The sequence below is a fragment of the Haliaeetus leucocephalus genome, unplaced genomic scaffold (assembly GCF_000737465.1).
Source record: "Haliaeetus leucocephalus isolate CR32 unplaced genomic scaffold, Haliaeetus_leucocephalus-4.0 Scaffold139, whole genome shotgun sequence".
NCBI lineage: Eukaryota > Metazoa > Chordata > Aves > Accipitriformes > Accipitridae > Haliaeetus > Haliaeetus leucocephalus.
In genome coordinates this window covers 1,461,224-1,474,128 of record NW_010972575.1, presented here as the reverse complement: position 1 = coordinate 1,474,128, position 12,905 = coordinate 1,461,224, and the positions used below count along the sequence as shown (strand labels likewise).

At 36.2% G+C, this 12,905-nt stretch overlaps 1 protein-coding gene across 2 annotated transcripts in view; it reads left to right on the top strand.

The window, feature by feature from the left end:
* The window catches only part of PTPRD (protein tyrosine phosphatase, receptor type, D), a 290,979-nt gene that overhangs the window by 183,988 nt on the left and 94,086 nt on the right, over nucleotides 1-12,905 (top strand). For both annotated transcript variants that reach the window (XM_010586057.1, XM_010586056.1), the window contains 3 exons: nucleotides 357-616; nucleotides 5,392-5,482; nucleotides 11,918-12,127. In XM_010586057.1, coding sequence (XP_010584359.1) covers nucleotides 357-616; nucleotides 5,392-5,482; nucleotides 11,918-12,127 — 561 coding nt within the window. The remainder of the gene's footprint in view (nucleotides 1-356; nucleotides 617-5,391; nucleotides 5,483-11,917; nucleotides 12,128-12,905) is intronic.

Below are 12,905 nucleotides of genomic sequence, written 5' to 3'. Positions count from 1 at the left end.
TGAACTAAATGTTGCAAAAACGTTTCTGAATAAGGAGTGTGAATGAAAAAGTTAAGGTAACATGAGCAAGTGTACCTGGATAGAAATGCTGGTTTCAAGCAAAACTACTGAATTTGAGTAAGTGAAATTAGATTTTAGGAGTGCTTACACTGCTTTAATTTAATGTAGTTCTTTTTTTCCCCTGAAAGTGAGAAGTTTAATTGCAGTAGTGGATTCAGTGCTATCTTAACAGCCTAAAATGCCCAGTAGCTTTCATGTTAAATTTACACCTAGGTTCATTCCTGAATTCAGTGTGACAGTTTTAGTTGCCTTCTCTTAGTAACCAAAACCACTTTCAATTTAATATATTAACTTAGATCCTTTACGATGATGGGAAAATGGTGGTGGAGGTTGATGGACGTGCTACTCAAAAGCTGATCACTAACTTGAAGCCAGAGACATCATATTCATTTGTGCTGACGAACAGAGGGAACAGTGCTGGGGGTCTTCAGCACAGAGTGACAGCAAAGACTGCACCAGACGTGCTTCGCACAAAGCCAGTCTTCATTGGAAAGACCAACTTAGACGGCATGATAACTGTGGAACTCCCAGAAGTACCTTCAAATGAGAATATAAAGTGAGTGAATGAATGACATACCATTGTTTTTATCTCCAGAAAGAAGATTATTCTTACTGTTAATAAAATCTAGACCTGTAGTGGTGGACCAGGACTTTATTCTTCATAACGGTACAGAGTACAGCACTCTGCAGTAGGGTTTGGACTAATACTGGACTAATATTTGACAATACTAAACTGGGAAGTTCTGTTGAATCTCTCGAGGAGCAAGAGGCCTTGCAGAAGGATCTAGATAGATTGGAGCATTGGACAATCATCAGTGGCATGAAATTTAACAAGAACAAATGCCAGATTCTATTGTTAAGGTCCCTGAATGCATCCAGAGGAGGGCAGCAAAGCTGGTGAAAGGGCTGGAAGGCACGTCCAATGAGGAGCAGCTAAGGACTTTGGGCTTGTCTAGTTTGGAGAAAAGGAGGCTGAGGGGTGACTTCATTGCTCTCATTGCCCTCTGCAGGAGGGGAATTGGAGAGGGAGGTGCTAACCTCTTCTCCCTGGGATCCAGTGACAGGACTTGTGGGAATGATTCAAAACTGCACCAGGGGAGGTTCAGACTGGACATTAGGAAACATTTCTTTAGTGAGAGGGTGGTCAAACACTGGAACGGGCTTCCTAGAGAGGTGATCAATGCCCCAAGCCTGTCAGTGTTTAAGAGGCGTTAAGACAATGCCCTTCACAACATACTTTAACTTTTGGTCAGCCCTGAAGTGGTCAGGCACTTGGACTAGATGATCATTGTAGGTCCCTTCCAAATGGAACTATTTTATAAGTTTGTCTCTTAGCCGAGTATGTAAGACTGAGTAAAATATAGATGGAAATATAAGGAGAAGGATTGTCCTTTAGTTTGTAATTGTTTCTCAGAGTACTTTTGTGTTTCATCACTGATTTCAAATGGCAAAGAGTGATTAAGGAAGCCAGTTGTGTTTTGAACAATGTATCCTCTCAAGAAGAGTGGATAACCCATTGATGGGTAGCTGCCCTGCTGCGGCACCTTAAAGTACTCAGACTTAGTCATTGCAGAATTACACGGAGTTTTAAAGAATAGTTACTGCACTTTAATTAATTAAGATGAATTAATTCTGACATTTTTTGTTAAAAGAAAAATCTCAGGTCCTCTCCACTGGTCCCAGAAAGAAAACAGGAGATTTTGATGAAAAATTTGGCAGAATTTACTAGAGGTTACTTAGATTTGGGGGGGGAAAGGCGCTGTGCAGGTTTAAACAGCAGAAATAGGACTAAAGAGCTGACAGCACATGGTCAGCAGGGATTAGAAAGGTTAGACAATAAAGATTTGCCAAGAAAACATGAAGCATGGTACAATCAATAAGTGTTACTGCTCTGCTTATAGTGGTTCTTGTTGGTCTATAAGGTTCCCATGTGCAATGTAAAGGAAATGGGGAGGAAAATGAGCAAGTCATTAAATATTGTTGGGGATTCAACTTGACCTCTCCCTGGTGGATTTTTACTGATGGCTTTGTAGAAAACTACTCCCCTTTTTCATTACTGACTGAGGATTTTGAGGCAGGTGAGGTCAAGAAAGAAATTACTTTGAGACATTAAAAGGATGAAAAACTGAAAAATGTAGTCATTATCATTAGATTGAGTAAGATGCAGTCAGTAACAAATGCATCTAAGGAAGACTGAAGATGGAATGAGTCAAAAAAAGATTTATGAGGCAGAGCATTCACAGAGAGAAAAAAGTCCAGGGTAGCTGGTCAAACAATAGCAGAAGATAGCAGTGGAAAAAGAGCCCATGTCCTTCCTTTTATGTCGTGTAAAAAATTAAAGAGCCTAAGTGACATCAGAAAAGGTACATTAAACGTATTGGGTCCAACTACCAATTCTGCAAATAATGTATCTCCTCATTTGATATCTGTTTGCCAAGAAGATGTGATTGGGCTTGAGATAGAAAAACAAAACAACAAAAAAAAGATTTACTTGACCCTTGGAAGCAGGCATACCAAAGCAACTAGATACTGAAGAGAAAAAGCTTACCTGATGCTTGCCAGAATAAGTAAGATTATTGCAGCTGTAGTCCTTGAATGGGAAGAACAATTTTGTGTAACAGTTATATTTTTACAGTTGCTCTTGCTCTATGGGTATATTATATGTTCATGATTGTCTTTATCTTACTATGAAGTACTATACACTGGAAGTCTTTCAATAATACTGATTACACAGAAGGTGAAACAGTTAATTATTTGCTTTAATGAATTATAGGTAAATACTAATGGGATTTAGGTTAATGTTATAAGAGCCTTTGTAATTTACTAAAGATGGTAGAAGTAATTTTCATTATTTCAATGTTTGATGGCAATACAGCATTGAAATTGGAGCAGAGCTCACCTTACGCTAGGTAAAATAGATGTCCTTTGCTGGCATTACCTCCAGTGAGCAATTTCTTCATTTTCCTGTAGTGTTCTGGGCTAATCCAAAGCAATTTTTATGTGTAAAGGACAGTTCATGTTTCTCTGAATCTCTTCTATCTTTGCAAATTCTTAGGTAAAAGCAGAGTTTTATAGAAGACTTTGGCCTTTGTAATACTTGGTAGTTCAAGCAATATCCAAGCAAACCCTCTATTTCTCACCCTTCCCACCCCCCAAAAAAAACCCCACCCTCAAACAAGCAAGTAATAAAGCAAATGATAAAACATGTTTTTCAAGAGATACTGCATTTTCTGGACTCAGCTAGAAATAATAGAATTTGTTATCTTTTACAATTGGCAGCACTGTATATTTATGTGAACAGTTTCATTTTTCTGCTTGCTGTTGATGTACTTGTGCTTTCAGCTTTAAAATACTCTGTATGTGCTGAAAGTCTTAGTGGATGATCAAAGTCATGAGTGGGAGGCATGTAAGAAGAAAGTGTGAAAGAGTGTGAAAGTAACATTTACATGCTGGATGTTCCTTGATTGAAAAGAAAAGTATGAACACTCTGTTAGCTTAAAAAAGAAAAAGAAGAAGAAGAAAAAAAGGATAAGTTAGAGACTACTGTGCAGTTCATCCAGTGGATGTATCTTCAATGTCTGAAAGACATATTAGGGGCCAATTCTCAACTGCTTTTTTGTCTTGATTCTTAGGGATCTGTTAAAGAAAATATATGTAGGTTGTATTTATGGTATACATGGATAAATCAGCATTCACTGGGATTTGTTATTCATGTTACCAAATAATTTTAAAAATACATAGTCAGGTTTAAAATCTGGGCTCAACCAACTCTTACTGGTTTTGAATAAGAACATCCGTGTAAAAGATGATTTATCATATTGTTACTATAAGAATGCATGCTGCAGATTTTATTTAGATACTGGAATACAGCAAGTGGGCAGCAGTTAAAAATCTGTGACCAACACTTTTTGTTTCCGGCACCTCCTGTTGGAGCTCATAATTTCCACAGAGAAATTTCTCAAATTTATTAACACAAGAATTAATAAAAGTGTGCATTTACTACATTAGTTAAAAATCCAAAGTTTTGTTACATTTCCTTCATGGGAAGGAGCTTTAATTGAGAATAGACCATTAAAATGGACCAATGATGAGCACTGGTATGGAAGAAGGATAGTTTATAGAGTCAGTTTAGACTGACATAGGTTTTGATCAACTGTAAGGCAAGTCCTTTTCTGTAGACTCTCTTTGTTAATTACTTCAGGTTTTTCAACTGCATTGCTTGAGTAAAATGAATAGTCAGTGCTGCAGAAAGTTGAATAGGCTGTAAAAAATGGCAGACTGGAAGAGAAGAAGATGGTCCATGAGACACTAAAATTATCTTCCATGATGGAAAGCCAGAGACACCTTCTTAATAAGCTCTGTTGTTACTAGCAACAAAGGAGAGCAGCTTCTTTCCCTCTCCTCAGAGCTGGAGAGTGCTTGACTTTTTGACAAGTGTGCTTATCAAGAAGATGTATATTATACTATCCTGGATGTCCTGCTGTTGTGATTCTACTGCTTCTTTCCTTACACTAATGTGAAAATATGGATCTGCCTGGCATGTATCCAGACTTTGTGAAGGAAACAAGGAAAGTGCCATATCTCTGTTATACTAGAAAGTATAATTTACTCATCTCCATGGGGGGGAGGAGGAAGATAGTTTCAGGAAAATGTTTCTGATGAAAACTGATATATGTAATTTGCAAATCCTAGCTGTAAAGAGAGCATACATGAAACTCTTCTGTCTATGACTGAACGGAATACTTAAGTAGATAAGGCTGATGGGGATTGATACTCTAAAGTAAAGAGTGTGTAGGTGGAGTGTATGCTATGTCTTCTTTATTTTCTGTTTATAATGATATTGGCATCAGCAAACACATTATGTTAACCTACTATTTTGATTATACATGAAAATGGGGGAAGGTGGGTTGATAATTGAGATTTAAATATATGATAATATGTTTCAATTTAGGGGTTTAGGTTTTTTTCCCAGTGTGATGGTGACAAGGCACAAATATCCCATGGCTCTTGTATTTCAAATTAAATAATAAACTGCAGTCAAACATGTAGGCATTTTAGAACATTGTAATTAAATTTCCTTATACATATTTATGTGTTTACATGAAAAGGCAGGTAGTGCTATTTGGTTGTCAAATGTTTTACACTGGATGTGTTTCAAGAGTGTGAACCTTCACAACTATGTTTGGAAGGCTGCAGTGGCATAATAATGTACAAAAGTTTGCTCTCAACGTACCACTTTTCTCTTAAGTTCCTCTGAACAGGCACCTACTCCATCAATTCGTCTATTCCTTTTCCTTCAACTTCACTTTTGTCCAACTGTTTCCTTTACAGAGGTTATTACATAGTTATTGTGCCTTTGAAGAGGTCTCGTGGAAAGTTTATCAAACCATGGGAGAGTCCAGATGAAATGGAACTAGATGAGGTACTGTGTTTTTGTTGTCGTCTTCTCCTTTATTAAAGAAACAATCTTATTAGTGGTATGTGATTAACTCACCAGTTTTAGAAGTTTTGGTTGTCAGGATATTTTATATTTATATTTGAATTAGCCTGTGGGGACTGAAACAAAAGTTCAAATTACTTAAATTAGAAGACAATAAAGACATTAAGTTGCAATAAAGCACAGAAAGTGTCTGATCTTTGTTGGCATTAATATTTTATTCTTTTCCTATTGTAAAGCATGATGCAAAAGTGCAGGAGGTGAAATGAGTTGTCAGCAAAAGCTTAATCACCAATGATATGAACGCTAATAAAGGTCTAGTTCATTAGTGGAGTGTTTACTAAGCCTGTAACAAATACTAAATTGCAATTTGCACTGCAGTTTAACATCTGACCTTCTTGTGGTGTTTTTACCAGATTCTCACATACTGTAATGCTTCTGGTTAGAAAACTTTTACAGTAGTCTCCATCCTGCTGACAGTTTGTGCTCAGAAGTAAATGACTAAAGTAGGAAAGAGCAACATTGTGTCATCATTTGACACTATGAAGGATATTAATCCAAAGAGTGGAAGTACTTTCATTTTAGGAATAAGCCAAATAATACTAGAAATCAATTAATTATGTTATTGATATAATAATAATTCCAGGAAGTATAGTGTCAGCATTCAGTCCTGTCCTCTCTTTTACTGAAGGACAATATAGCTCATGTGAACTTTTCTTTCTTCTTTCAATCTGTAAATTTTGAATAATGCTAATATTTATCATTGTAAAGCTCATTTGAGAGCCCCATATGAAAGCCGTGTACAAAAGACAAGTGGTGTGGGTGGTGTTACTATTGTTATTGTTGTATCTGCCTAGGATTTTAGATATCATTCAGATGCTATGGTAATTTGTACCTGTGATATCTCTGCAATTCAAAGACCAGAGATCAAAGTCAGTTTCTTTACTCCTGATTTTGTGATCTTTTGACTGGATCCTGTCTATCTTCCTATTTTCTTTTGGTGGATTCAAGGGTTTTATGTCACAGAGATGCTTCACCGTATGCTTCCCCATAATACAATCACTGGAAACAAGTGATCATCTGTGAGCAATCACAAGGCTTTTTTTCCCCCTCCCATTGACAAAATGGATACCAATTTCAATGTTTGCACAAAATGTAAGGAAAATAAAGATCTTCACCAAACTAACACTGCTGTAGAAAGCTTCCAAGATATAAACAGAGGTCTTTCAGTCTTTAGTCTGTGTTCTGATCAGAAAAGGCAAAGAAGAATACATACGCAACAGGAGAATCCTTAATCAGAAGATTAAATAAAAACTGTTCAAAGGAAGGCATGGTTTCGTTACTGCTGACTGACTGAAGCCGGTGTTTCCTCTTGACAAGTTTCATTTATGTGATCATCTCATTTGATTGAATTGTAGTGATGACTTGCTTTGATCTATTAACGTCTTCCCTTTAAAAGAACTTGGACTGTAAATGCCATCAGCTCATGATCATAGTCCTAGGTGACATCAAATATGGTTAAACAGTAAAACTGTGACAGCAAGATCCATACACTAATGGAAAACTGATTTAATATTACCACCCACTTTTAACATCCAAAGATCATAGTCACATTCAGCAGCGTTAAGAGATTAAAGGACAGGTGCCAGATGACATCAAACTTTTTGGCAATTAAATTCTACGGGTCCTGCTGATTCCCATAACAAAGGGTCATTTTAATCATCCTGCAAGATGTGGTGCATTAATCTGTATAACAGATTGATAAAGAGCATTTATTAATTCAGAAATATTTGGGTCAGGATGGGTTGTTTCCCACTTCTACTGATATAATTGAGACCACATTGTAGAATTAATGGTGGAAAAAATAAGATATGCATTGACTGGAAAATGAAAATTATTTCTGATAAAGAACTAAATCCCTTGATAGATCTTTTACAATTGCCACCAACACATATAGTAAGTACTGAGTGGCAAAAAAAACAAAAGCAGGCAGCAACTGTATTTCATGCTAATTTCATCCAGTTTCTATTACTTAAAAGACTGTTTTTCTTCCAGCTTTAGAAAATATATGCATATTGTTACTAGCTGTACTACTCCTGACAAACATGTGAAAGCAATGACACAATAAATAAATTTGGAAAAAAAACCCACAAAAACTAACCACACTACTCTCTGAGCAAATAGTTCCTGATGGTGAAGTGAAGATACTTCTGCATATCCTTTTTTAGTGTAGTCTCAGATATCGCTAGTATGAGAAATGGTTGGGAATAGATTTTTCAAAGGGGTATGTTCCAAATACTTTGCTTAGATTGTCAGAAAGAAAGCATTTGCTGAAAACACTACACTGGAGTGTTAATGCCAGTACATAACTGACCAGTCCAAAAGACTCTCCAGCCTCCTTGTAGTTACCTAATCTTTCTGGTTTCTTGAATCTCACTTCTGAAAGAAACTAAGAGAGATACAGAATCTTAAAAGAGCACACAATGGACTAGATATTGTGTATCAGAAAATAATAGTTATTAGAGATACAATCCTTTTTTATTAACTCAAAATTTCTTTTGATTTTTAATATCATGGGATCTAGTGACTTTAAATAGATGTAATGCAAATAAATGAAATATAAACAAAATATTATGATTTGCAGTAAGTATTACCTAGTGGGATTACTTTAGATTTGTACGCAATAAAGCCTAAAGAAAAGCCTGCATGTTAATTCTTAATTCAGTAATTTTATGGAAATCCTGGTGTAAAGTACAACAGGAGATAAATGTGCAAGTAATGATATTTGGCAACAACCCCATTTATATATGAAACATGAATGAGGCCAGAGGTTCACCTGAGGTCTACTCCATCATGTGTAATCAATGTCACAGGCAAAATTTTTATCTACACACAAACACACCTAAGTTTAGCTGGCCTTAGGTGATGAATAACCGCCTTTGGAAAAGTTGAACACATTTTGTTTGACTCAGGCTAATTAACTTTTACCATTCATAGCCAAAACTCAGTTTCTGATCACTTCACCCACTGTAATACAGTACTTCAACAATGCAATCTGTTAAATATATGCATTTTATGTTACTAATTCAAATGCAAGAATTAATTAAGATCAAACATTTTTCTTCCCTTTTCAGTCTCAATCTAATTTTGATTGTAGTACTCTTGCAGTATTTTGACATTTTATTATGAGTTATTTACAATCTAAATTGTAAACAAGGTGTAATCTGGAAACATATGACAAATAATTTATCTGAGGTAGCCACACAAATAACTTTAAATTCCAGAGGAAACTGTACCCAGAAATGAAAATGTCATTTATCTTCAGGGTTGGCTCAAGCCATGCACCTCTCCTCGTACTGCAGTACTTACAGGTCCTGACTTCCAGTTAATATACATATCACATTATTACCTTAGTGTTTCATCAGACTTCAGGATAGTCAGTGCTCAGCCCTCTGCATAGCTATTACTATCTTTATAAAAGATGGCTTCGTATAGATACAAACTTTTCACAAAGTGCTTCCCTCAGCAGATCTTATAAGGGCTGAAGCAACCTGGAACAAACTTCGATTAGTCTCTGCCTCATGTTCTGCAGTCAGTAACTCTACCCAGGGCATAGGAAGCTGCCAACAGATGTGAGAGTCACCTTCAGTAAAGTGACTAAATAGAAAGCTTAATACTACAGTTCTTTACTGCCCTCATTTTTGTATCATGCAAATTTACTCTAGCTGCTCATTAAACAGTTTAGGAAGAATGAAAGAGAAATATGGACTGCTGATTGTAATAGAGTCTTTGAGTAATGAATAATGATTTCTAGTCTCAAATTATGGCCAGTTCTTTTTTGCTCAGGGGATCTATTGCAGTGTACTAGCTTTTGTGTTGGAGCATGGAAATTGATAGAGTTAAATGCATGTAAAATCTCTGCAACAGAGAACAGACTCAGCCTTAGAGCTGGAAAACAGTTGACTGCGTAGGTCTTTGATGGGGTAACATCCAAATGCCCTCAGTGCAAAGGAAGTTTGGATCCAAATAGTACAGGTTGCTTCCTTGTCTGTCTGTAGCCTGTGTGTGAAATATGTACTTCAATGAGAGGGGATGTTAAAGTAATCAGTATTAAAAACTTCTGTCTCAGCAGCAGAGTGAATAGTAGATTGTTTTACATGCATTGGAATTGTTAACTGTGTAATTGCAAAATACAAGATCCCATGTGGGGAAGACAACACGATGTGCTAGCTAAGCTGAGGCCTAACACTGAAGGACAGGCTGAAGCAAGAGAGAGCTTCCCTGACTAAACATGTTCTTTAAAATGAAAATATATACTAAAGATTAGAGTTTACTCTCTTTTTTTATTGTTCTCTATCTAGCTCTGGAGATTTGTGTCCTACCAAAGACGTTTGTGCCAATGTATTGTATTAGCACTGTTTGTGTGCTGAAAAGCCTAAACCAGCTCTGTGACCTTCGAAAAATGTATGATTGCAGTATGAGACTACAGGACATTGAATAAGCTTCATAGGTGAAAAATGAGGGGGAACCATACAGAGGCCTTAGGAATCATCACTTATCACCCAGGAAAAGTTCAGGCTCCTTGTAGTCAAATCAGATTAATATTAGTTGTATGCCAGTAATAGAAAAAAAGTGATAAAAGATACTGAATGAGCATTTTTCTGATTTAATAAGTAATTAATCAATGGATTATACCAGCTGAACTTAAGTTCCTTCATTAGTTAGTATATGTTTTACAAGTTTGAGCCTAGCATCTAATCTTGTCGTAAATGTGCTGATGTAAATTTTAGCTTTATTCTTCAGAAGAAATATTTTATGAAACAAGGAAAAGCTATATCAGAAAACCCTCTGATGTGAGGGTTGTGTATATTAGGGTGGTAGATACTATTTTGTAGTCTAGCAGTATAAAAGTCGTCTTAGGATTCATAGGTCCTGTTATTGATTTCTATCACGAATCTATGGTGTAGTGTTGTACAAGCCATGAAGAATACAACTTTTGGTCCTTTTGAACAAGTAAAATGGAAGTAAATTTTGGGTTTGGGATGTAAGATATGTTTACAAATCACTCATATAAACCCTTCTGCACTTCATTTACTGTTTGTGAAGTACATTGGAAAGTGCTCTTTTTCCCTGAAATGTTAAGGAGTTTAATATTGCCAGAGTGCTTGGTAGTCCTCATGTTAAAGAAACAAAAAAAAAAGTTACTCATCACTACTTAGTATTGAGTTGTTTGTATTTCAGAGTTATCAGAAAAAGTTAAAAATAGTTATTATAAATTGATTTTAAAAAATTAGGATTCTTTTTCAATTTTGTGGGGTTTATTCCTCGTTTTTAAATAATTACATCGTATGACTTACTAAGTTTTGTTGTATCAAACAGGAGGTAAGAAGATACCTTGCAAGTTCATAGGGAGGCAGAAAATATTATTATGCATTAGGGAAGTGATTGTTCCCTTGTACTTGGCACTGATGAGGCCGCACCTCAAACACTGTGTTCAGTTTTGGGCCCCTCACAAGGAGACATTGAGGTGCTGGAACGTGTCCAAAGAAGGGCAACAAAGCTGGTGAGGGGCCTGGAGCACAAGTCTTATGAGGAGTGGCTGAGGGAACTGGGATTGTTTAGCCTGGAGAAAAGGAGACTCAGGGGAGACCTTACCACTCTCTACAACAACCTGAAAGGAGATTGTAGCGAGGTGGGTGTCGGTCTCTTCTCCCAAGTAGCAAATGATAGGACAAGAGGAAATGGCCTCAAGTTGCACCAGAGGAGGTTTAGATTGGATATGAGGAAAAATTTCTTCACCAAAGGGTTGTCAAGCATTGGAACAGGCTGCCCAGGGAAGTGGTTGAGTCACCATGCCTGGAGGTGTTTAAAAGACATGTAGACTTCATGCTTAGGGACATGGTTTAGTGGTGGACTTGGCAGTGTTAGGTTAGTTGGATTTGATGGTCTTAAGGGTCCTTTCCAACATAAATGATTCTATGATTGTATGCTATGACTTACTTCATATATATATACATACACATATACATATATGATGTGTAATATGATTTGTGTATACATATGTCCTCAGAGAAGACATATTACTTCATTAGTTTTTTTTCTTTCCCCCAGAGACAACAATGTCAGACACTGAAAACTGTTCTAATTGTTTTATGTTTGTAGCCTGGGCAGTGCAATTGCTACCTAGTATCTTATCTTAACAAGGATGACAAGAAATTGGAAGATTTTGCAACAACTAATTTAGTGATACTGATATGCCCCATGAAACGTGGATAAATTGTATTTTTGTAGTTCCTGGTCATGCATTAAATTTTGTCATTACATTGTCAATAAGTTACATTAAAATTGTTTACAATTATCTTTCTTTTCTTGCTTTCTCTCTCTCTGTCTCCCTCTCTTTTCCCTCCCTTCATTCTAAAGCTGCTTAAGGAGATAGCTAGGAAACGCAGAAGCATTCGTCTTGGGAGGGAAGTTGAATTAAAGCCATATATTGCAGCTCACTTTGAAGTTCTTCCTACGGAGTTCACGTTGGGGGATAAGAAGCATTACGGTGGCTTTGAGAATAAGCAACTGCAGAGTGGTCAAGAATATGTCTTCTTTGTGTTGGCTGTAATGGAGCACTCAGAATCTGTAAGTTAGTTAATATTTTTCAATCCCAAAATTACCTTTCCACAATCATGAAAATAGTTTTTCGATGCTTATTTCACTCCCAAATATATATTTTTTTACAGTATTTGTCAGAGCATCTCTAAAGCAAGTGTCTTTGCTTAGTTCCAATTAATTCCTTGAACTTTTCTATTTTGCTTGCAACTTTATGTGTATATACTTCTGTGTATAACTGAAAAGTAAGAATTGCCTTCTATTAGCTGTGTTGTGATCCTTCACAAATTACATGCTCTGTTATTTGAGATCATTGACACAGGTTCTAAGCCATGAACTTCACAGCAGCATCTTTCTCAATGTATTTAAAAAAGAGTTCCTCTCTTGCCTTGGAAAGAGCCATTGAATCAGAGACATGCACAGCTACCCTCTTTAGTTACATTCATTCCCTAAGAACTTTATCAGTGAATTATTAGAAAGTTAGAAAATAATTCAATAATAAGGAAAATTCCTGAGGTGAGCTAAATAATGAGCTGTCGTTCCTCTTTATGTAATTCATCTTGTAGTTATATCCCTTTATGCTTCAGTTAATCTACTGCATGTAATACAGTTTAAAAAAAAAAAGACAGAAATAGGACTGTTGAAAGAAGTTGCAATACATATTAATATTTTAACATACATTGTGTAATATGGTATCTTTCTAATTGGTACCTAAACCTGACAGGGACATTTGCTGGCTCAACCACTTGAAACTATGGCACCAATAATCTGAATTCTAGTCAAATCTTTCCAGTGTGTAACTTTACAA